Here is a 23749-nt window from a genome sequence, read left to right as displayed (position 1 = left end):
TCATCTCCATGTCCTGCCCTACACTCTGTGGTCAGGCATTTTAATTTGTGACCTTGTAGTATCTCATTGTAGTTTTGATTGGCATTTTCCTAATCACAGGTAATACTGAGTATGTAGATCAGTTTGGAAAGTAGCATTATTTTACCAATATGAATCTTCTGATATGTAAGCATTTGTTTTCATTTTTTTTAGTCACTTTTAATCATGTTTTGTCATTTTCAGTGTATACATTTTGCCTTTGTTTTGATAAACTTAAACTTAACTATTCTTTCTGCTATTATAGTTCATTTTTGGATTGTTCACTGCTCGTGCATAGAAATACAATTTAATTTTATACGTTGCTCTTATGGCCTGCACCTTGCTGAGCTTGTTAATTCTAATATTGTGAATTCCTTAGGAATGTCTGTCATTAGGATCTTGTCATCTATAAATACAGATCATTTTACTTCTTTCTTTTCAACTTAGATGATTTTTATTTCATTTTCTTATTCTGATTGCCTTGGCTAGAAGCTACAGTAAAATAGAAATCCTAAGAGTGGACATTTTCCTGTCTTGCTCCTAATTTCACTCTTGCATATTAACTTAACCCTACACTCTTAGGGTAAATCCCACTTGGTTATGGTATATAATCCTTTTATATATGTTGAAGACTTATTTAGTATTTTGCTGAGGATATTTGTATCTATATTCATAAATGGTGTTGGACTATAGGTCTTTCGATGATAGTTGTCTGGCTTTAGTAACAGCTAATCCTGGTTCATAGAATACATTGGGAAGTACTGCCTCCTATTTTTTGGAAGAATTTGATTTTAATTCTTCAGTCTGGCGAAATTTATTAGCAAAGTCATTTGAGCCTGGAGTTTTTATTGTAAAAAATTTTAAAATTACTAACAGTCTGTTGTTACAGATCTATTCATATTTTCTACATCTTTATGACTTGGTTTCTAAAGTTTGTAACTATCTAGGAATTTGTCCTTTACATAAGTAACCTAGTTTTTTGTCACATACTTATTCAGTGTTCTATCATCTTTTCTGATACTGTAAGGTGGGGCCATGCTTTATTCCTGGCTTGAGTAACTTGTGTCTTCTGTTTTTTTTCTTGGTCATCTAGTTGCAGGTTTGTCAGTTTTGTTGATTCTTTTTCCTCTAGTGCTTTTGTTCTTTTCTTTTTTGTTAACTTCCTTCGTATCTCGTATTTTCTTTGCTCTGCTTCTATTAGGTTTAGTTGTTCTATTTACACAGACGCTCACATGCCTGGAGTGAGTTTTAAGTCCCTGGGTCTAGGGCTCCAACTGTGGTCGACTACGTGGGAGTCCAGTGACGCAACCATTACGCCATTTGCTGATCTCTAATTGTGGATAGTTTCTATTGCTCTCTCTAGTTTCACTAATTCCTGCAGTGTCTAATCTGCTGTTCTCATCTAGTGTAATCTAGTGTATTTCTCATCTAAGACATTGCAGCTTCCATCTATAGAAAACTTATTTGGGTCTTTTAAAAGTATCTTTCACGTAGGGACCAGCTGGTGGTGTGATGGCAAAGGCACTAGACTCACCACACAGCTGACCACGGTTTGAGTCCCGGATCTGGCAGCTTGCTTTCTCACTTTTTCTCTGTCATCTCTGTTATCTCTCCAGTGAGCACGTGTGCCCTATAGCAAATTTAAAATAATAACAACAATAATAAATAGAATAAGGCAAACGATTAAAAATAAATATATAGCTAGGTATCTTCCATGTCTCTGCTTAGAGTGTTGAATTTTTCTGTAATCATTTGAACCTGTGAAATGAGTATAATTTAAAATTGTTCATTAATTATGTCTTCTGTGTCAGTTTTAAGTTTTTTCTTTGTATAAGCTGCATTTTCCTGCTTCTTTGCATGCCTAGTATTGTTTTATTGGATTCCAGATATTGTTAATTTTACTTTGCAGAGTGCTAGGTATTTTTGTGTTTCTGTAAATACTTTGGAGCTTTTTTCTGGAATATGGTTAAGTTACTTGTACACAGTTTGATCTTCCCATGTCTTGTTCTAAAACTTCCTTAGTCAGTAGATTTACATTTAGCCTGGAGTTCATTCCCCATCATTGAGGCAAGTCCTTTCCCAGTTCTGTACCTTGCTGTCACATAGTCCAGATTCTCCACTCCGGTGATGTCTTTGTTTCACGTCGCATCAACTCTGGGCACTGTTACCCCTTAACCTTTTGTGTCTCTTCCCTTAACCTCTGGTAGTTCCTCACAGCTGGGCCAGTCAGAGCGCAGCTGCACACAGGGAAGCCTTCCCAGATCCAGGGTGTTCTCTGCGTGTAGCTCAGGAAACCTCTGTCAGCTACAGGCAGTGGTAGGGCCTTCTTTTGTTTTTAAGAGGTTTTTGCCTTAGGGGACGTGAACTTGCCAGAGAGAGAGAGAGAGAGACAGAGACGGTGAGAGGGAAACCAAGACATTCCTCCCAGGGGTGGCCACACTGCTGTCCCTCCTCCTCCATTCTCCGGGATCATGGGCACACTCACCCATGATTTGGTGCCGCCACGTTCAGGACTCAAATCACACACGTGGGAGTCCAGCGAGATGACCGCTCTGTTGTGCTAGGCCCCTTGTCTCTTTCTTCTCTCACAGAAATTGCGTTCAGGGTCTTGGACTCTCATTTCTTTATCCTTTTCACTGGTTTTTTAGTTGTTTCAGACAGAAGTCTGTTCCCTCTTACTCCGTCTTATGCAGAGTCCTGGGTTTTTGTTTCATGGGAATGATTAGTACATGACTTGAGAAAGACACGTGTAAACCTTAGCTGGCCTTATATTTAGAACTTAAAATTTTGTTTGTTAACCTGAAGTTTGTACAGGTTTAATGCATTTTAGAAAGTGCACAGTAAAGAGTATAATAGCAAAACATACTTTTCTAAAGGATTGTGAAGAATTTTATCTTTTTTCATAAAAAACATAAAACTTTATTTGAAGTCTTAGAAATTGCAGTTTGGGAAACATATGTTCAGTTAGATCCAAAAAAGTACTCCAGGGACATGAGGGAAAGCAGGAACTTACATAGGCAGAAAACGTAAAATTACTACAAAGTGTTTTAAATGCTTTGAAGAGAGACTTCTGCTGAAGTGTAAGGCTGCCCGGGCTGGGGGAGCCGCACGGGCTCTCTGAGCTCAGGTAGTTAAACAAGGGGAGATGTTTATAAGACAAGAGGCCAGTGAAGTCCTACGTGCACTTTGAGCTTTCCCGTATTTCGAGCTGTTTCATGTTTCTGCTGCCAAAGGGGGAAATAGACTATTTCGTGTTCCAGAATGTGTTTAATGTAGTGGGATACGTTTAAGGAACATTTTCACTGACTTATCAGAATTAAGCTGGATTCACATGAGATGAGTTTTTGTATCAGGAGATGTATTTCTGTGCAGTTTTCATGTTCTATTTTAAAAGAAGCTTTAAAAATGATCTTATTAATTTTCCAGGCATATTAATGAGGATAAGAGAAAAACAGAAGCTCAGAAGCAAATTTTTGATGTTGTTTACGAAGTAGATGGATGCCCAGTAAGTATTCTTTTTGGATGATTGTCAATATTCTTTCTCTTTCTTGTTAATGAGGCTTCTGTAGTTTTAATGTAGATGGAATCTTCCTAACACTTTCTTTTAAATTGCAATTTCTTAAACATTACTTGGATAACAGGTGCTTTTTATTCATATTTTCCATCTGTACAGGCTAATCTTTTATCTTCACACCGAAGTTTAGTACAACGAGTTGAAACAATTTCTCTAGGTGAGCACCCCTGTGACAGAGGAGAACAAGTAACTCTCTTCCTCTTCAATGACTGCCTGGAGGTAAAGATGTGTTAATCTAATAATATCTTTGATTTGGGGATTTTCTTGAATATTTAAAACTAAAACTTTGATTGAAGTATAATGTAGTAGTTTGAAGTAACCTAACGTAATCGCTTTGTTAAATTGAAACTGGATGTTGATATAGTACTAACAATGGCATGTTTTTAAGAGAAGATCTAATTTTAAGAAGTATGATAAATTTAAAATCTAAGTCAAGATGAAAATTTAACTTATTTTCGTACGAATAAATATTTCGGTCGAGAATTTTGGGACCTTGTTTGTATGTTTATTCGAGTTTTACAAGATAACTGTAAGTTGTTCTTTTTGAAGTTTAGGTAGGTTTTTCTAGCATATATGAAGTTAATATTTTATCTAAGAGGGAGATATGATATTTTAATATCATGAGTTCCTATGACGCCGTGACTCTTCCTTGATGAGCAGGTTTGAGTGTGAATGTGAGTGGTCAGTAGGTAATTGTGCAGCTCAAGTTTGTCCTTCCCCTCTTTTCCTATGGGCGAATGAACTGCTTGTGTGCTTTTTCAACTCTTATCTTTAATGCTTTTAGTATGTATTTTTAGACAACTAAACAAACTACTGAGGGATAAAAATAGAGTGCATTTTCCTTCATCTTAGAAGGAAAAAAAATGTTCATTTTGATAAAACAGACATTAACAAGAAGACTCATTTGACATTTCTGTTCGTTGGTAGCTTTCTGTTGCCTTCAAAGTGACTTATAGGTTTCCATTTTCTTTAAAGTCTATACCTCTTTCTTTTATCCTTTTCTACTTCACTTCTCTTGAAGTGCGGCCCTCTTATATCATGAACATTCATTACTATCTAAAGTGTAAAATATAAAAGAATCTTGAAAGACAAGCCATAGGCAGAGCAGTTACTGATACAGTGAAAACTCACCAAAATCCACGTGTTAAATGTAGATAGAGTTTCGTTGAATATAATGAAAGATATTTTCATTTGGTCATTAATGTTACAAATGCATGAAAGTAAAGACAGTAAAAAATGTCATACACATTTGCCTGTATCTCAAGGGCGAAAAAGTCATACAAATCACGAGGCAGATCAATCCGAACCACCTGTCTCCCTACTTTTTACAAAGAGCTTTAGCTTGCTCCACTTTTGAGAACAGAGCTAGGCAAAGAGTCCGTATTCAATTATATTTTATCTGAATTTGCATTAACATGAGGTTTTACGATGCATAGTTTCTCTGTATTCCTATTTGTTTGTTTCTTTTAACTCTTTTTTAGGTTGGTTGGGTGTTTTGTTGTTGAATTCAGTAGGCAAGCTTGCGCTATGAAAATGATAGGTTAAGTTGTATTTCTTGCCAATCTTTTTTTTTTCAAGTTGTACATGTGCACAAGCACTTTCTGGGGTACAGGGGTAGAGAAAGAGAGAGAATGAGAGAAAGCCTCAAACCCCCTTGCCAGGAGGAAGGGCATACTGCAGTCCCTTCTCCATTCTCCTCTTGGGATTTTGGGCACACACATACATGTGTCTAGTCCCAGCATGCTTTTTTAAGCCGCCGGGTCTGGGACTCAAACCATGAGTTGGTTGTGTGGGGTCCAGCCGCCTTAACCACCATGCCAGTGACTGGCCCGCCAGTACGATCTGACCTTGTCGTATTCATGTCAGAGTACCCCTCCAGACTCCTTGCAGTCTTCTGTGATCGGCTCATTGACCTCTCTCACTGGAGTCCCTGCCATTGGTTACTCCCTAGACCTCCCAAGGCCCTGGTCTCCCATCTCCTTTTCCTTTTGCAGCCAGTGGTTGTTGGTTTTTTTGTTTTTGTTTTTGTTTTTTTTCCTATTTTCATTTCCCTGTCTCAGAACCACTTAAATGGAAACTGCTTCTAACATTAAATTTGGACTTCAAAAATTATAATTCGAAATAAAGTCTGATTCTTCAGCTTGTGTTTAAGAAAAGCTAACAGAATTCTTAGCAAATTGGAATGAAATGCAGGGTGCTTCTTTAACCTGACAGAAACCTGTAGCAAGCATCGTTCTTACTGTGCTAGAAGCTGGAAGCATTCAAAATGAGTAAATATATTGTCTTCTCTAATATGACAGATGATGTTTTACTGACAGTTAATCCCAAACTTCACCTGTTCTCAATTTAGGCATATATTTTCCTTTTTAATATTTTATCTGTTTTGAGGGTTTTTTCCTTAACCTTGATGTACTACCATTTATGTCTTCAGAGTTAACACTTGCCATTGCTTTTCCTTTTAGAAATAAATCTTAAATTAATCTGAGTATTCAGGCATTACAGTGAAAATACTTTTAGATTATTACTTTTCACTATAATATTGTAAATTAACTTTAATATTTGATACATGTACTTGATGTATAACATGGACGTGTTTCACATTTCTGCTTCAACGTGAACATGAGAGACTGAGTAACTTTTGGTCTTTCATTAGCCAGCTCAAAGCAGTGCAGTTTTTAGCCATACTTTGTCATATTCAGGATGATGACCAATCTCAAATTCTTAAGTATCTTAATCTGAAATCATTTTATATTAATAACTTTCATTTGATAATTATTACTGCAAAACACAAATTCTTTAAAAAAGGCAAAATAGGGCCAGCCCTATGGGCTAGTGGTTAAGGGAACCAGATCCCACATGGTCGACTGTAGTTTTAAATCCTGGCTCTAGCAACTGGGAGATTATGGCCGGTGAATGCTTGCCCCAGATCCTGCAGGATGGACAAATTGCGGTCTGACCACTCCCCATTAGGGTTCATCCCCCTACTGCCGCTGCTATCTTTGTCTCTCTGTTTCTGGTGAGCACACGTCCTTTCTGGCATTTAAATAAATAAGCCAAAACATTAGGTTTTCATGGACGTGAAAAAAATATGGACTTCATAAAAATCCCAGAACCTTAGTATATTATGAATCACGAAGGCTTTTTTGATTTTGTTCCTGTCTTCAGTGTTACCTATCTCTTCCTTTTGCATGAATTCCCAGTTTAGGTAAGGTTATATCCTAACACAGCACCTTGAGTTTATGATTTGTATCATTTGTTTAACGTTTTATTCAATTACTTCTTTAATATTTCCCTTTCTCGTTAGTATATAAATATATGAGTGGGAACTCTTTGTCAGTGCCTTGCTCAAGATGTAAATTATTATAAATTCTGAAACCGTTATCTTTTGTACCCCAACAGAGCACCCTTAACAACTGATCCCTTTCTCTTGAAGTCAGGGCCTCTTAAAGCACATTCCTGACCCTGCTGCTCGCAGCATCTCTGGTCCTTCACAGACTAGGTCTTTTTGCATACACTCTGCCTCATGGGCTGTTACCCTGACTTCTGAGCTCTAGTTATATAGACGTGAGTATCTGCTACACAAATGATAAGTATTATTTTGTCACGTAATAACTGTTTCTTATCACATAATAACTCTGGAGTGACTAATAATCGAATAAGTTTCACGTAGATATTTGTGTGACTAGTGCTATTTGAAGTGTTTGCTTTTTAATTGTCTTTATTACTGATCATGATTTTTAAAATTTTTTTGTAATCAGATAGCAAGAAAACGGCACAAGGTTATTGGCACTTTTAGAAGTCCTCATGGTCAGACCCGACCCCCAGCTTCTCTTAAGCATATTCATCTAATGCCCCTTTCTCAGATTAAGAAAGTACTGGACATAAGAGAGACAGAAGGTAATGTTCACTGGATAAACTACTGGGTAAATAAAAATAGTTTATGTTCATTTTAGGTTTGATTTGTACCTTACTTTTCAAAAACCGTAAATCGTGTATCAGTATAGTTGATCAGTCTGGTAATTGTTCTTTTAACCTCTTTTCTAACTCCATCTTTAGGAATAAACTTAAGTTATTTTTTTCAAATGGAGGTGTTATGTCAACTTATAGGATATCCTTAGCCTTCCTAAGGAGCAAAGAGCTTTTCAGTGGTTATGCATGAAAATAGTGTCTAATGTAAATTAGTACAGCTGTTATGGAATACTACATGGTGATTCCTCAGTAACTAAAATAGCAATCCTTCTAGTAGGCACTTAGTCACATGTCACTTAAAAATGGGATGTGTTCTGAGAAATGTATCATTAGGCAATTTTGTTGTTGTGTTTGTATCATAAGCATACTTACGTAAACTTGCATGGCATAGCCTGGTAGAACCCAGCTGTGTAATATGTAATATGATCTTATATCACTGTTGTGTCTGTCCTCCTTCACTGACTGAAACATCGTTATTTGGAGCATGACTATTTCCAAAGGAAAGGAAATCAGTATGTCATAGAGATATCTGCATGGTAGTTGTTTATTACAACATAACTCACGGTGGACAAGACATGGAGTCAACCTAAATGTCCATCTACAGATGACTGGATCATGTGGTGTGCATATATCAATGAAGTGGTGTCCAGCTATTAAAAAGAATGGAATCCTGTCATTCAAGGCAGCATGGATAATCTCGGAGGACACTATGTTAAGTAAAATAAGTCAGGCACATAAAGAGAAAAATCACGTTTCACTGGAAACGAAAAAAGTTGGTATCAAAGAGTAGAGAGTAGAATAGTGGACACTAAAGACACAGGGAAGGTGAGGAGAAAGGATAGAGATATTGGTTAATAGATACCAATTACAGTTAGATACGAGGAGTAAATGCTGGTGTTCTATAACACAGTAGACTGACTGTAGTAGACAGTAGTCTTGTATTTCAGAATAGCTGAAAGCATTTTGAATCCTCTCAACACAAACTAATGATAAATGGTGATAAATGGTGGTTTGCATTTGTGTGTTGAAACATCACATGGTGTAGTCCGTAAATGTAGTTACTATGTGCCAGTTGAAAAGTAAAACAAGCCTACTTTATTCCCACATTAAAACTTACTTGTTCATAATCCAAATGAAGTCACCCGTCTGTTACTTGCACAGGATATCTTAGTACTTTCCCTGTTGTCAGTGACACGCTTTTAGGGATATATTTAGGACATGGGTCAGGAACAGATGTGGAAAAATGTACTCGGGTAACTGGTCAACTTGATGTGGGGTCAGATGTGTATTAAAGAGAGCTTTTACCCTCAACTTCAGTAGTGTTGGGTGAGCCTTCTCTAAAGGCTTGAAATTGCCAGAAATTTATACCTACGTAAAACAGTGTCATCGGTTTAGCTGGCATCTAGTGATGTGCACATGGCCATACTTGGGATGCCGTATGTTTTACATATTGGGTCATCCGAACAGTCATGACGTACTTTTATATGCAAAATGCATTACTACTTTTCTGACAACCCAATATGTAAGCTCTTTCCATCACTAGTTTCCTTCAAGATAAAATGTTTGCGTTCATAAGAACTGATTCTTAAAGAGAACTTGAACAGCAGCTTACATTGCTGTTCTCACCCAGTTGTCAAATTCTGAAGTAGTAAGGGCTAGTACTTTCATTTAAATCATGTCCTTTTTAAACTTTTTTTTCCGGAGAAGTGTTTTTGCTATAGAGTGCGTGTGCTTGCCAGAGAGAGACAGAGACAGAAAGCGAGAAATCACCCCCCAGTGGGGGATGGCCACACTGCAATCCCTTTTTCTCCATTCTCCTCTTGGGATCTTGGGCACGCATTGCACACGCTCCCAGCTTGAGGTTAAGCCACCCGGTCAGGGACTCAAACTGCAGTCAGCTACATCGAAGTCCAGTGATGGAGCCTTTATGCCATCTGCTGGTCCTCCTTTTTAAACTTCTAATTATGGAAGACTTTATTGTTGAAAATAGTTTTTGGTTTTAGCATATTGATCACAGAATATTTTGTAATTTAATATTTGGACATTTTATTTTTTGAATGTAATTTAATTAGGTTGAGTTATTGAATCCTTATGTTCGTGTTATTTTTATTTAAAACTTAAAGAATTCTAAGAAGTGATATAATTTTTTTTTTTGGTAGAGAGGTTTTTGCTATAGGGTGCGTGCGCTCGACAGAGAGACAGAAAGAGAGAAATCTCACACACACACACACACACACACACACACACACACACACACACCCCAGGGGAAAGCCATGCTGCAATCCTCCGTTCTCCTCTTGGGATTTCGGGCATGTACACATGTACGCCTGGTGTGAGTTTTAAGCTGCTGGGTCTGAGACTCAAACCGTGGTCAACTACATGAGTCCAGCAGTGTAACCATTACACCATCTGCAAATTCCATAATTGATTTTTTTTTAACTTAAATTTCATCGTAGAAAATATTAGCCATCATGAAACACATGGCCTACTTCATGTCATAAAGTTATCATTGGTTTCTCCCTTGGTATACTCTTACTCTTTCTTTCAAATGCTTCACCTTACTATAGTGAGGTTCTTTGATTAAAAATAGGATGGGAAGGGCAGAGAAGATCTCATTTAGTCCGATGGAATTTCCATGCTGTGAGGGAACTAACCCTGCATGATGCCGCCATTTTCCAAGGAGTAACACCTAATGTCTGTGATTCTTCTGGAACCCTAGATTGCCATAATGCCTTTGCCTTACTTGTGCGGCCACCAACAGAGCAGACAAATGTGCTGCTGAGTTTCCAGATGACGTCAGATGAACTTCCAAAAGAAAGCTGGCTGAAGATGCTGTGTCGACACGTAGCCAACACCATTTGCAAGGCAGATGCTGTAAGTTCTTAACACCAGTGCTACAGGGACATTTAAGCTCAGTGGCGATGCATTGAGACTAAGCCTGCACTTTTCTAGTGACATACTGTTTATGAGTATAGGAGAGCTTTAGTTTTGAATTTATTTAGGAAAATGAGTTTAATACATTGATTAGGAAAGACTTAAAAGTTCAGACACATGAAACATTTGAGTTTCTGGCTTACAGATCGTCCCTCGTAGCCCTGTGGCGTCTATGGCTCTGATTTAGTTAGGCATCTGGGACTTACTATAATGAAGCCTGTAACTTTCACTGGTGCTATGAGACATAGCTATTAGTAAAACAAAGAGTATTTTGTGTGTGTGTGTTTGTTTTATCACAATAGATGAATTGTAACATGTTGCTTTTTCTATCAGGGAAGCCAGTCAGTTTTTCTCACACCAGCCTCTTAAGATCAAATGCCATTACGAATTTATAATTACCTTCATATCATTTAGATTAAAGTATATAGATAAATGAAAAAAATCAAGATAGTGAAGCTAAAAGACTTGCCAGTAATCAGGTGGCCTGTAGAAGATCTTGGATGACACATAGATCCCTAAGAGATCATTTGATTTCTTCATCTCCATACATGGAAGAAACACATGATAGACAGATGTAGACTCCTTATAAGGAGGGACTTTTTTGATAGTTTTCGTGTTATCCATATCTAAAGTGGGCTTGTTTACAGTACCGTGACTTATTGTAGAAGTTACTCTCTCTCTCTTAGTCTATATATATATATGTAGACTGGATGGCTTATGTAAGTCCATTCTGAACTTGTAATGCTAATACTGCAAAGTAAAATTTAATGGAACAATTTTCTTAAAATATAGTCTACTGAATTACTGGGTAAAAATGGCTAATGATACCAGAACTAAAATATAAACAACAATTGAAAAATGTTATGAAGTAAAATTAGCCACAAGATGGCAGCAAACATTTAACTATGTTCTGAGTTGTACTGTTTTATGCCGCAGAATTCTCCCCATCTGCTGAAATGTTGCTCTTAGGAAATGTTTGTAATTCAGATATTCAGTGACTTCAGGTGAAGCCTTTCCCACACTTAAAATTCCACACAGTAAATTTTTAAGAAGTCCTGTGTCAGTTTCTTATGTGTCTAAATGTTTATTTACAAAGATGTAAAAAATATAAAAAATCCGATTCTTTGAATCAGCAGTTTTTGTCTTCCTGTTGTATATTTCTTGATGCCCTAAGTAATTCGAATTTGCTTAATTAAAAGAATAAAATAAATACAACTATTTTATTCTATACTATTTTATTCATCATGTCTATTTGTGGGTAACTTGAGCATTAAAATTTCCTGGCTGAAAGAAAACTTAATCCCATGTTATTTTAAAGTGATACTAGGGCCAAGAATTATGACTGATTAGTATAAAACTACCATTACAATCTAGACATCCTTATACTTGGTCAAACTCTCATGGTAGTTTTTCTCCCTTTAGATATGATATCCCATATTCTGTTATTTCAGAATTTAAAGACTAAAGCTTGACCTGAAAATCTCAGATTATGTAGATAAGTGTTTTTGGTCTCTTCTCAACATGAAGCCTTTAATTGCATAGTCATCCTCTAAGGTTCATATATCACCTGATGCTTTGTTGATCCTGTTCAAAATTTCAGACCTCTAATAGCAAAAAGATCATTTTGTTTGTTTGTTAGAGATTTTTGCCATTGGGCACTTGTACTCCACCACAGAGAGAGACGAAACGCAGTGAGAGGGAAAGTGAGAAATTGCCCCCAGGGTGATCTGTGCACTGCCACACTGCAGTGCCTTCTCCATCTTCCCGGGATCTTGGGCACACACATACATGCACCTGGCATGATTTTCAGGCCACCAGGTCCGGGCCTCAAACTGCGGTCCCCGTGTAGGAGTCCAGAGATATAGCTGCTACGCCATCTGCTGCTATGCCATCTGCTGCTCCACGAAAGGATAATTTACTAGCAAATCAGTTTAGGCGATGTTGCTCTCTTTCACAACTTGGTTAGTTTAAGTGAAACATGATTATTAAATGCCCTATAGTTCAGCAGTTGGGTTGGTCACTCTATTTTTTTTTCCAAAATCAAACTCATCTTACCTGTGGGTCCAAGCACAACCGACCCCTTACATATAGTAATATCCATTCTAGGTTTTTAACTTGTTAGTAGAATTTCTATCTACATGAGGACCAGATGGACGATAACATAAATGAAAGAGTTTGTGCTTGTGAACCGCTAATACGTATACTGAAGTTAGTATGATTTATATTTAAAATAGTAACTACTCAGCTAGTTATTAGTTAATATAAATGCCTATAATTGAAACGACTTTAATTTGGCCAAGTCAGAAGGTCTCGGCTGTAAACAGTTAAAAGAATTTGAGGCCATGTCTGAGGCACAGGCTAAGGGAGGAAACACTTGATAGTAGACATTTTAGGAAACAGGACTTCCAAAATAAAGTTACAGTGATCAGAGGACCAGCAGATGGTGTAGCGGTTACGTTGCTGGACTCTCACATAGTCAGCTACGATTCGAGTCCCAGACCTAGTGGCTTGAAAATCACACCAGGCATGCGTGCGGGCGTGCCTAAGATATTCTTGTCACTCTAGGGGATCTTTATCACAGGTTCAGAACTTCTGTTTTAGTTCCTTCCAGATGCTAATTGAGAAAGAAAAAAATAGGAGAAAGTCTGAATCTTAATTCGGGGATAGCTTGAGGAGAGCGTCCTGTGATACTAGTTTTGTAGCAGACTTTATACTTAAACATTAAGTATGCTAAATTTCTAACTTGTTAGTTTTCGGTTTGTTAGCGTTTATGTTGAGGTCTATTTCCAGTAGTTTTAATATCCATGGTCCTTGCAAGGAATTACACATTTACTGAATAATTATTTTCTACTTTCGTTAAATTAATATATTTCAGGGGGCGTGGTGGTGCCTGCCCTATGGCAAAAACCTATGGTGGCTGGAGGATTGTGGCATTGAGTCCATCTCACTTTCTTTAGGGACCAGCAGTTAGCGTAATGGCTATGTCACTGGACTCCCATCTAATTGACCGTAGTTCGATTCCCAGACCCGGTAGCTTAAACTCATGCCAGGCGCATGTGCATGCCCAAGATCCTGAGAGGAGAATGGAGGAGAAGTATATTTCAGAGTAGAAATTATGTCACTCAGATCAAAATCTTGAGTAACTTTATAAATACTTCTATATGTATGTACTTAAAGGTTTGATTTTAGAAACTGTATTTTTAAATTGTAATTTATTATTATTATTATTTGCGATAGGGCGTGTATGCTCACTGGAGAGAGAGAGAGAGAGAGAGAGAGTCAGGGGTGAGGGGAGTGAGAAAGCAGGCCACCAGGTCTGGGACTCTAGCTGCAGTAGGCTGTGTGGGAGTCCAGTGCCCTGCTGGCCCGAAAACTAGTTTTATTAATTTTAAAATAATAAAGACATATTAACTTTCAACAGGAGAATCTTATTTACACTGCCGATCCAGAATCCTTTGAAGTAAATACGAAAGATATGGACAGTACGTTGAGCAGAGCATCTAGGGCAATAAAAAAGACTTCCAAAAAGGTGAGTTTTAGTGAGATTATTATTTGGCATATTTCTCAAATGTCATTTTCAGACTCTTAAAATAATATTGTAATAAACACTAATATCGGACAGTCCTCTATCACTGTGTGTTCTATATCTGCGGATTCACCCAGCTGAGAACCAGAAAGGTTATGTTGCTAAGTTTGTGTCCTTAGGGTTACAGTTACTGGCTCTGTACATCCTGAGCTTGGACACACCTTTTCTTGTCATTGTTCCCTAGGATAGTGACTGACTACCTAGCACTTATGTTGTAGTAGAGTTAAATAATCTAGAGATGATTGCAGTGTTGGGAAGATGTGTGCAGGTTATATGCAAATGCCCCATCATTTCAGGTAAGGGACTTGAACACCCATGGATCTTGCCATCTTGGGGGATCCTAGAACAATCTTCCATGGTTACTAAGGAATGACCATGTGACAGTTTATACAACAAAACTGTCTTCTGGTTCTAGGAAATGGCCCACAGAGATAGTAATTTTAACTTAGTGACTTTTTGCCATAGTAATTCCAATAACACGTTATCCTTTCCATTCTTATTATAGTGACACCTCTATGCACTGTACCGAGGCAGGAATAGATCCTTGGTGTTTTAGACCTAGTATGTGTGCATTCATCTTAAATATTGTCTTGGATATTTTTTAGCAAAGGGCACAGGGCTGAGAGTCAAGGGACCTGTGAATATATTCATAATTCTAGAAGTCTATTAGGTTTCTTGTGATCAATATAACTTCCTTTATCCCATTTGTTGAAAACTACTTATATATGTTGGTAATAGAGCTTTTGAAAAGTTGAACTAGAATTTAGTGTTGTGAGTGTTCAGCCATATAGTTTACTGTTTTTTTTAACACATTGAGAGGGGCTTTGTGCTTTAGTCAGCTTTATATCTCCCATCATGTAACATGTATGATATACACATAGAGAGCAGATATGTCATGTTAAACGATGACTCAGATGCTCCTTCACTCTGTTAGTAACGAGATGGAGGTTCGCGTGCTTGAATTACTGATCTCAAACCTAGACCTTGGCAGAGTCCAGTAAGAGCCCAGAGCTCTCTCCCAGGTTGGGTTTGCTCCCTCCCACCTTCCCCCACTGCACTGCAGCGCTCTCGGAGTGCAGATGAGCAGTCCACAGTGTACTGTTCTCCTCGGTGCTTTGTGTCAAAACCATTCTAATTCTGCCACCTTCTGTTTGTAGAAAAGCTTCTGATGTGTACTTGACTTCTCCATGCGTAAATATCTTAGCAGCTATATTAAATTTCTCTATTCTTCACTAATTGTAACTCTTTTTAACTCTAGGTTACAAGAGCATTCTCGTTCTCCAAAACTCCAAAAAGAGCTCTGCGAAGGGCTCTCATGTCATCACATAGCTCGGTGGAGGGACGAAGTCCTCCCGGCAGTGATAAGCCTGCAGTGAGTCGTCTGTCCAGCACGTCTTCGTTAGCAGTAAGTGGTTTGGATTTAACAAGCTAAATGGCTTATTCATATTTACGGAGTTGATACAGAATTTGTTAACATTTTAAAAATGGAGATAATGTCTTTTATCTTTTTTTTCTATTTATCTTTAAATTTCTAACTTTCTGGGATAAAGGCAAATGAGAAAACTTAATTATTAATGAACTAGGGGTATACTTTTATGTGTAGTTTATTTGACATGAAATTTTATTGATATTAAAATATATTCTAAAGTCTCTGAGAAACTCGTCTCAGCCTGGCTTATCACTTTACAAATGTAAGTAGTTGTGGTTCTGTATGTAAGATTAGTTTCGGGGATGTAGCAGAGACTGAGTTTCCTTCCTTTTACTATTTCTGTGATGAGTAGAGTATAATCTCTGAGACTGAATTTCAAAGGGTAATATGTGCTCCACATATCTTTCGATGTTCCGTGACCAATCTAAATTTCTAGCAGTGTTAGGATTACTACACGTATGATTAATATTAAGGGCACTCCAACATATATGACTGCCAATAAGTGTATGAGTTATGTATTTTTTTCTTTGTAGAATTATTGACCTAACCTATTTAGGCTAAGAAAATCAAGTGACTCACTTCTTGGTTGTACGTCCTTTAGCAAGTTTCTTTTTCTTTTTTATTTTCATTTTTGTAGGTGATAGACAAGGGGTTGATATTACTTACTCTATTGTAAAGACTAAACTGTATTTGCAATGTGTGTGTAAAATTTTGATATGTATGCACAGGTGCATGCGTAGTTTTTTTTTAACATGTATGTACGTTTAGTCTTTATAGTTATGTACTGAGTGGGTGTATACTGAAAGTAGTTTGGGTCGTGGTTAAAAGCATGAACTCTGGAACCCAAGTGTTGAACTCCTTGTTTTGCCATTACTAGCTTTGTAAGACTTGGCAAGTTAATAGAGAACTCCCTGACTTAGTTTGCTGTCTATAAAATGAGTCTAAGGGAGTTGTAAGAATTATATGTATGTAAATACACACACAAACACACACACAATGTGTATATATGTATATGTGAATGTTCTAGTGTTATATAGGTTTTTATTTTACTATGTAAAATTGACTCAGCAGGCCAAGTCACCTGGGGGCCCAGGTTTGACTTCACAGCCCGTGCCAGAAAGCCGGGTGCTGGGGACTGCCTGGAGTAGTCTGAGCTACTGGAGGGACTGGGGCGGGAGGCTTGTGACATACTGATCTTACAGGGAGGGAGACGCTCAGCTTTGCAGTCAGAGTTCTGGGCGAGTCTATGGATATGCATAAACAGATTTTTGATTACAGTTAACCTTAACAAATTGGAGATAAGCTATACTACGTTAATAATATAAATATATGCAAATTAAAATGGACAAATAGAATGCAGATAAGCATTTCTGCGTCAGTAGTAACTCCTGCACACCTTCCTGACCTTCAAAGGGGAGTAAATGGATTTTATAGAGCGTTTTCAGAAGATGATATTTATGGTTGTATTACTTTACTATAGACATAAGTACCGATGATACTTATTGAAGACGTTCATGTCCTCTCCTCAATTGCTTGTTTCTGTCTGACAGATGACCCATTCTCTCTCCACAAGCAATATCCTTGGACTCTCTAAGCATGCTTGTGTGCAGCGCGCAGGCTCTGCCGCTGGGCGCGCTCAGTACTCCTGGTGTCGATCTGTGCGCCATTCTGCCTCCCGAGCTAGTTTCTCAGAGATACTAGAAGGAAATACTGGTTTTTCAAATTTCAAAAAACGTTCTTTTCAAGTCATCTTTGACATTTGTGAAGAATTAGGAGATAATGCCAAGCAGTAATGGAAACAAGCCTCGTGAAGTTTAATGTGAGCTTACTAGCTATTTGAAATGTGTATTCGTGAAAAAACCTGAAGTATTCTTTCTCCACTAAATCACTTCCCGGGTGGGTGGGGACTTTTAAATCCATGACTTTATATTTATTTTGAATTCACAACAATTCAGGGTTAATTGAGTTTTCTTATATATTGGCACCTAAAAATATTTTTTGCGAGGTAACTTTTTCTCAAGCCCTCCCAAAAGAAGTTCCTATCTAAGTTTTTTTTTTTAGGAAAGTAATTATTTTGAGGAATTGTAATGATTTTCATTAACAGTGGATTTACACTCCAAATCTGATTCTCAGTCTTAGATTGGTGGTATTTGTATACAATTTATGCTTTTAATATGACAGACCATTGAAGTTCCACTTGAGGGAAATACCAACTTTTGCACTGCTGAGTTCAATCCTTGTTTCATTATCACTTAAACATCAGTGCGTTACCCGTCCAGCTCTTAGCGTGTTCTGTTACTGCCTGCCGATGAGGGCAAGCCTGAGCTACCAGCTTGGCTTTAAGTTTAGTCACGTATATACACTAAAAAAGGTAGCCTCAAATTTTATTTTGATTCACATCCACTATTGGGTATTTGTATTTTTGTGCATGTTTCCTTGTTAAAATGAATAATTCTGTGATAGTCAACTTTGAGCTCTGTAACAATAAAGTTAGACAGCTTAGCAATTTAATAATCACTCATTGAAGGGGACTGCTCTTTTGCTCAGTTTTTATATGGAGCAGAATGATCCAACACATGCACATATGAGCTACACATGTAGTACAGTTTTTGAGATGGTCTGACTTTTTCTTTTGAGAGAGAAATTTTTGCTAGAAATAGAGACAGAAAGTGAGAAGTCACCCCCAGGGGAGAGGGGGAGATGGCCACACCTCATTATTCCTTTCTCTCAGGATATTAGGCATGCATACATATATACCTGGTGTGAGTTTCAAGCCACTAGCCTGGACTCAACCCCAGTCAACCACATGTTGGTGCCTTAACCATTATGCCACCTGCTGGCCCCAGAGGGTCTGATTTAAATTTAGAAAATTATATCCCACAAAATTATTTCACTTCTCTTAATTCTGCTTTATGAGTAAAGAAGAAACCACTTGGGTTTGTCTTCTTACCTTAAAGCTTTATTTGTTAATTTATGTTTTTTTCTTTTTCAACCTGAAACACTGAATCAGTAATATTGCACAATAGAAAGCTAGGTATCACTATTAGCAGTAAGCCAATGTCTGTTCCAACAGACTTAATATCTAGTTAATAGTCTATTCATTTGGTTTTTGTTTTCAGAATTTTAAAATAGTTTCAATTATGTTTTCTTCTCATCCCACTCTCTAATTTTGAGTTCTTAAAGAGTTAGAAAGGTGTCTTCTAGTGAATTGTTATGATAATTTATAAAATGTGAAAAAAAAATGATGCATAAGATATCGAACTCTATGCTACAAGTTTTAAAAGAGAATATTAAAATTAAAAAAAATTTGTCTTTTCTTTACAGGGTATTCCATCTCCCTCCCTTGTCAGCCTTCCTTCCTTTTTTGAGAGAAGAAGTCATACTCTAAGTAGATCTACAACTCATTTGATATGAACATTAAAAATCTTTTTTGAGAGAAGAAGTCATACTCTAAGTAGATCTACAACTCATTTGATATGAACATTAAAAATCTTAAGCTGTAGTAATGTATAAACACCTCATACTCAAATAAGAAACTGACTTAAATGGTACTTGTAATTAGCACTTGGTGAAAGCTGGAAAGAAGATAGGTAACACTAAACTATGCCATTTGATTTTCTTCTTGAAAGAGTAAGATTTTTCTTACACGTTTGTAGTTAATGCATGTAAAAATTTTATTGATTTTGATGTAATTTATCTCTTTGCCTGAATCCCTCACTCCAAAACCAATAATTTAAGTTATTCATGATATCAGTAGCTTTGCAACCTTTATTCAGTAAGTAAATTTCATTGGTGGGTACCAGATCCTGCTGTGAACCCGTTTGTATAGTGTCCCTGGATGAATTTATGGAAATAGAGATTTGTGTGTCTTATTTTGTGCAGAGATGAAATATTGCAGTACTCACTAGACAAAAACCTGCATAGATTCTTGATTAAATAGTGGAGTCTTATTTCACTTGTGCTGTTTGAAGTATTGAACTGCTCCTGTTGCAGTCTGTTTTCAAGACCTAGCATGTGAATTTGAAAATGTTGCCCTTATCAATAAAAATAACAATGTATATTTTGTAAAAGCAAGACACTGGCATATACTTTAGCTACTTCAGAGACATTGTTTGTATGGTGATGATAGCTACTAGCAGGTCTTGGGCTAGTTTTATACTGTGCAGAATTTTATTTTGAATGATAAGACCATGGGAAAATTGTGGGAAAGATTGTTTATATCCTTTATGAAATACTTCTAAAGTTGCCATTGGTTTTACTGATCTGCTGCAAAATGCATAGGTATGCATATGGTCAACTTTTTATTTTGGTCTTACAATTGATGTAAAATTGAAAATGTAGTTGCCATTTTGAAATGTTTTTCAAAGCCTCATGTTATCTTTCACAAGTCTTTTTTTTTTTTTTTTTTATAGTCAGTAGTACCGAATAATCAAGTTCCTGTGAATAAGTGCATTTGTATTTCCTGCCTGTCTGGGGAGTACTGAGAATGTTTAATTGTCACTTAACACTTTTCATTTACCTGCTTTAATCGTTTAACTGACTACAGATTTTTTTCTGTGCCATGGATGAACCACTTCAGATCGAAAAGCAAATAACTGTTTTTTGCTGTATTTTAAAGCAGTTGTACTACTAAGAACTTTGTAAATAAATACTTAAAACCCAAGTGTATTTTATGTCTCATATCTTAAACGTTTCCTTCAGACAAAGTTTTACAGGCAAGTACGCATGCCTGTATCAACTTTTGCTCTGTTGTGTATTTGCTTAGTTATTTGTTTATTTCTTCCATTATGAACATTTTGAGCGTTTTAAGTACTGGCTATCTGTAGGGTAGGAACTTTTAACCTAGAGCCTACTTCATGCAGAGGAGGTAGTGACTCCTGTTACATTTTATGTCAAGTGTTGTGTTTATGTTCATGTCCCCGTTTATCATTTTGTTCAGTGTACAGTTGTGATTTCTCCCTGAAAGAGTGGGATTCCAGAGACATGAAATAAGGCATAACGTTGGAAAGATATTAGATGTGTCCTTATAAAATCTAGCAGGTAGGTAATTTAACTTTAGAGGGAATGCTTCTGGTTTTTATCACTGACTATCTACTCTAGGTTTTTGGCATATCCCAGTTAGATGAAGACAGTTCTCATGTGTTCTTCATTTGTTAAAATGCTGTATCGCGCGTGGATATTAGACAAAATCAGCCATTCTACTCTATTGAGGAAAATCATAGATGTGGGCTTTTTTTAATTTTAAGAGTCTTAACTGCTTTAAGGCTTTTAGTATTTGAAATATTTTAGTATCTGAAATAGCATTTATGCGATACTGCAAGGGTGGTTCAATATCAAAAAGTTTCTTAGTATGACTTCCAGTGGTAATTTAAAGGATCGATTGGCTCCAAAGGTCATTTAATGAACCTTGGCCACTCTTCTCAGTAAAACCTTCTGAGGACTTTCGGCAACATGACTGACTAAGCTGCTACATTCAGAGTGGATGTGCGTCTAACAGAATCTCAAACACTTCTTTATAAAGTAGAACCACTAAAGATCATTTTAAAATGTAACCGAGATGAAAAGAACAGTATGAATATCTTGGGTGTGTGAATCAAAGCCAGAGCGGTGCATATAGACTGACCGGAAGCCAGCTGGAGAGATTTAAGGTCCTTGTGTCTGCCGTAAAGTGCTGGATAGTTGAGCCCTGTCTCACCTGTTGCCGGTGTAAGAGAGTGATACCTTGGAGCCATGGCAAGTTGTGGGTCTTGAATGTATAATCCAGAAAGACTCTAAAACAAAAACTGGACTGGACCATCAGAAATGGTGAAGGGCATAAAAGGCAGTCTTTTTAAGAAAGTACAGGGCCCGCCGGTGTTGATGGTGAAGGCGGCTGGATACCACGGGGCTGACTATGCGGTTTGAGTGCTGGGTGCATGTACATGTTTCCCCAAAAACCTCGAAAGGGAGATGGAGGAGAAGGGGTTGTGGCATGGCCATCCCTCCCTGGAGAATGGGCTCGCTCCCCCCCACATACACACACACACACGCATGCGTGCGCGCACACACACTCGATAGTAAATTCGGGGGGAAAAAATGGATAACAGGGTTGAAGAAGGAAGGACTGCTTTATCAGCAACAGGGTTTATTCTAGTATTTGCATCACAGAAACAGTGAGGTGTAGTGCAAGTCTTGGTGTGCTGAACACAAATGAACTAATTGATTGTGATCGAAAACCCCAAACAGACAAAACCGGCGTTGTAAAATAGCGGGGTAAAGATAGCCTATTCATTAAAGAGTGCTGAGACAAATGATTACGAGAGAGAAATGTCTTCATATAAAAATGAACTTCAAGGAGAAAAATGGACCTAAAATGAAAGGTAACATTTAAGATTTTACTCGATTATGTAGGAGAGGATCGTAATTTGTTGGGTACTAGACAAGATGGATTAAACATTTTATTTTTAAATCACAATTCGGTTATTTATTTATGAATCATCTGAGGGCACATGTGGCCCCCAAGGAAAGAGAAAGCACTCCCCGGTGGATGTGGTCAGGCCAGGGTTAGTTTTCATTTATCCCTCCTTGTCAGAACTCTCGGTGCACACACACGGGTAGCCAGCACTAAGGCTGGACTTGAACTGCGGTGGGCCATGCGGGATCAAGGCTGGGACCTGAACTGCGGACGACCATGCGGGATCAAGGCTGGGACTTGAACTGCGAACTGCGGCCGACAGTGCAAGATCAAGGCTGGGACCTGAACTGCGGACGACCGTGTGGGATCAAGGCTGGGACTTGAACTGTGGCCTACCGTGCGGGATCAAGGCTGGGAACTGAACTGCGGATGACTGTGCGGGATCAAGCTGCCTTAACCACTGTGCTACCAGGCTGGCCCTGGATTAAACATCTTAGCAAACGTTAAATTGTAGAAGGAAGAGCTGATAAATCTGTATTAAAATTAAGAACATCTAGGGACCAGCAATTAGCATAATAGCTATGTTGCTGGACTCCCATGTAGTCAACCGCGGTTCGAGTCCCAGACCTGGTGTCTTAAACTCACGCCAGGCGCGTGTGCGTGCATGCCCAAGACCCTGAGAGGAGAATGGAGGAGAAGGGATTGCGGCGTGGCCATCCCCCCCCGGGGGTTGATTTCTCCCTTTCTGTCTCTCTGTCTTGTCTCTTGGCGACCCCATGCCCCCTATAGCAAAACCCTCTACAAAAAAAAAAAAAAATTAAGAACATCTGATCATGACAAGACATCAATAAGAGAATGAAATTCAGAGTAGATGTTCAGTACGTGGAACTGACACAACTCATCTAGAATTCGAAAGGAACTAAAAAGTTAAAAAGCAAAATCAGAGCTCTGTAGAAAAACAGGCCCTTTTCAAGTGAGATAATCCAAATGACTAATAAGGCATGGTGACTTGCTTTCTCGCTTTCCCTCTATTTCTTTCTGGCAAGCACACGTGCCCTATAGTAAATTAGAAAAATAATAAAATTAAATAAGGTTTTTTTTTTTTTTCCTAAGTCTTAGTGGGGCCAGCAGGGGCATGGTGATTGGACTCCCACTTGGATCACAGTTTGAGTCCAGACCTGGAGACTTTCTTACTTTTCCTTTCTCTCTCTCTGGCCATTTTAAAAAATAGATAATGATAAAACAATTTTTTTGAAAAAAAAAAAGTCTTCTAAAATGTATTTTCATTTTTAATTTTTAACAGATTAGTATAGGTTGGATCAGAATAAGGCTTCCTGGGCTTGCATCCTAGTTACCTTGGATAAATCACTTAACATCTTTACGTCCGTTTCTCTATAAAATTTAGGTAAGAATAGTGCCTCTTTCATCAGTTTATTGTGAGAGTCGAACTTAGAATAGTGGCTGATACTCAGCAGTTAATTTCATCAGTTTTAAAAGGTGAACTGGGGATATTATTAATAATATTTATATAATTTATGTAATTGTGGAAAGCTTCTCTAAGGATGTTATCTAAGACTAAGTGAAAAAATAGTACAAAATAGAGAACATTGATATATTTTTCAAAACATGAATATACTTTCAGTTAATACTCATTACCCCAGAACTTAAAATTGTATGGGAAAGGAATAAATCTTAAGTTTTTTAGATACATCTATGTAAATTAAAAAAAAAAAAAAAACTAATAAAAAGAGCTTTAAGCCTCCCAAAGCAAAGTCAAAAGGGAAGTGAAGAGCCGGAAAATATCTGTAGCATTCATACCAGAATATCAGAGCCTTTTTACATAAA

General features: G+C 37.6%; 1 protein-coding gene across 2 annotated transcripts in view; it reads left to right on the top strand.

Moving 5' to 3' along the window:
• ECT2 (epithelial cell transforming 2) overlaps positions 1 to 20053 on the top strand; it is a 66015-nt gene extending 45962 nt beyond the window's left edge. For both annotated transcript variants that reach the window (XM_006155049.3, XM_006155048.3), the window contains 8 exons: positions 3445 to 3523; positions 3692 to 3811; positions 7351 to 7489; positions 10281 to 10435; positions 13917 to 14024; positions 15340 to 15486; positions 18835 to 18926; positions 18993 to 20053. In XM_006155049.3, coding sequence (XP_006155111.1) covers positions 3445 to 3523; positions 3692 to 3811; positions 7351 to 7489; positions 10281 to 10435; positions 13917 to 14024; positions 15340 to 15486; positions 18835 to 18924 — 838 coding nt within the window. In that variant the 3' untranslated portion in view covers positions 18925 to 18926; positions 18993 to 20053. The remainder of the gene's footprint in view (positions 1 to 3444; positions 3524 to 3691; positions 3812 to 7350; positions 7490 to 10280; positions 10436 to 13916; positions 14025 to 15339; positions 15487 to 18834; positions 18927 to 18992) is intronic.
• The last annotated feature ends 3696 nt before the right edge of the window (positions 20054 to 23749 follow it).

The sequence above is a fragment of the Tupaia chinensis genome, unplaced genomic scaffold (assembly GCF_000334495.1).
Source record: "Tupaia chinensis unplaced genomic scaffold, TupChi_1.0 Scaffold000430_1, whole genome shotgun sequence".
In the NCBI taxonomy this organism is placed as follows: Eukaryota; Metazoa; Chordata; class Mammalia; order Scandentia; family Tupaiidae; genus Tupaia; species Tupaia belangeri.
Note: the sequence above shows the minus strand (reverse complement) of the source record. Positions and strands in the feature narration are given on the sequence as shown.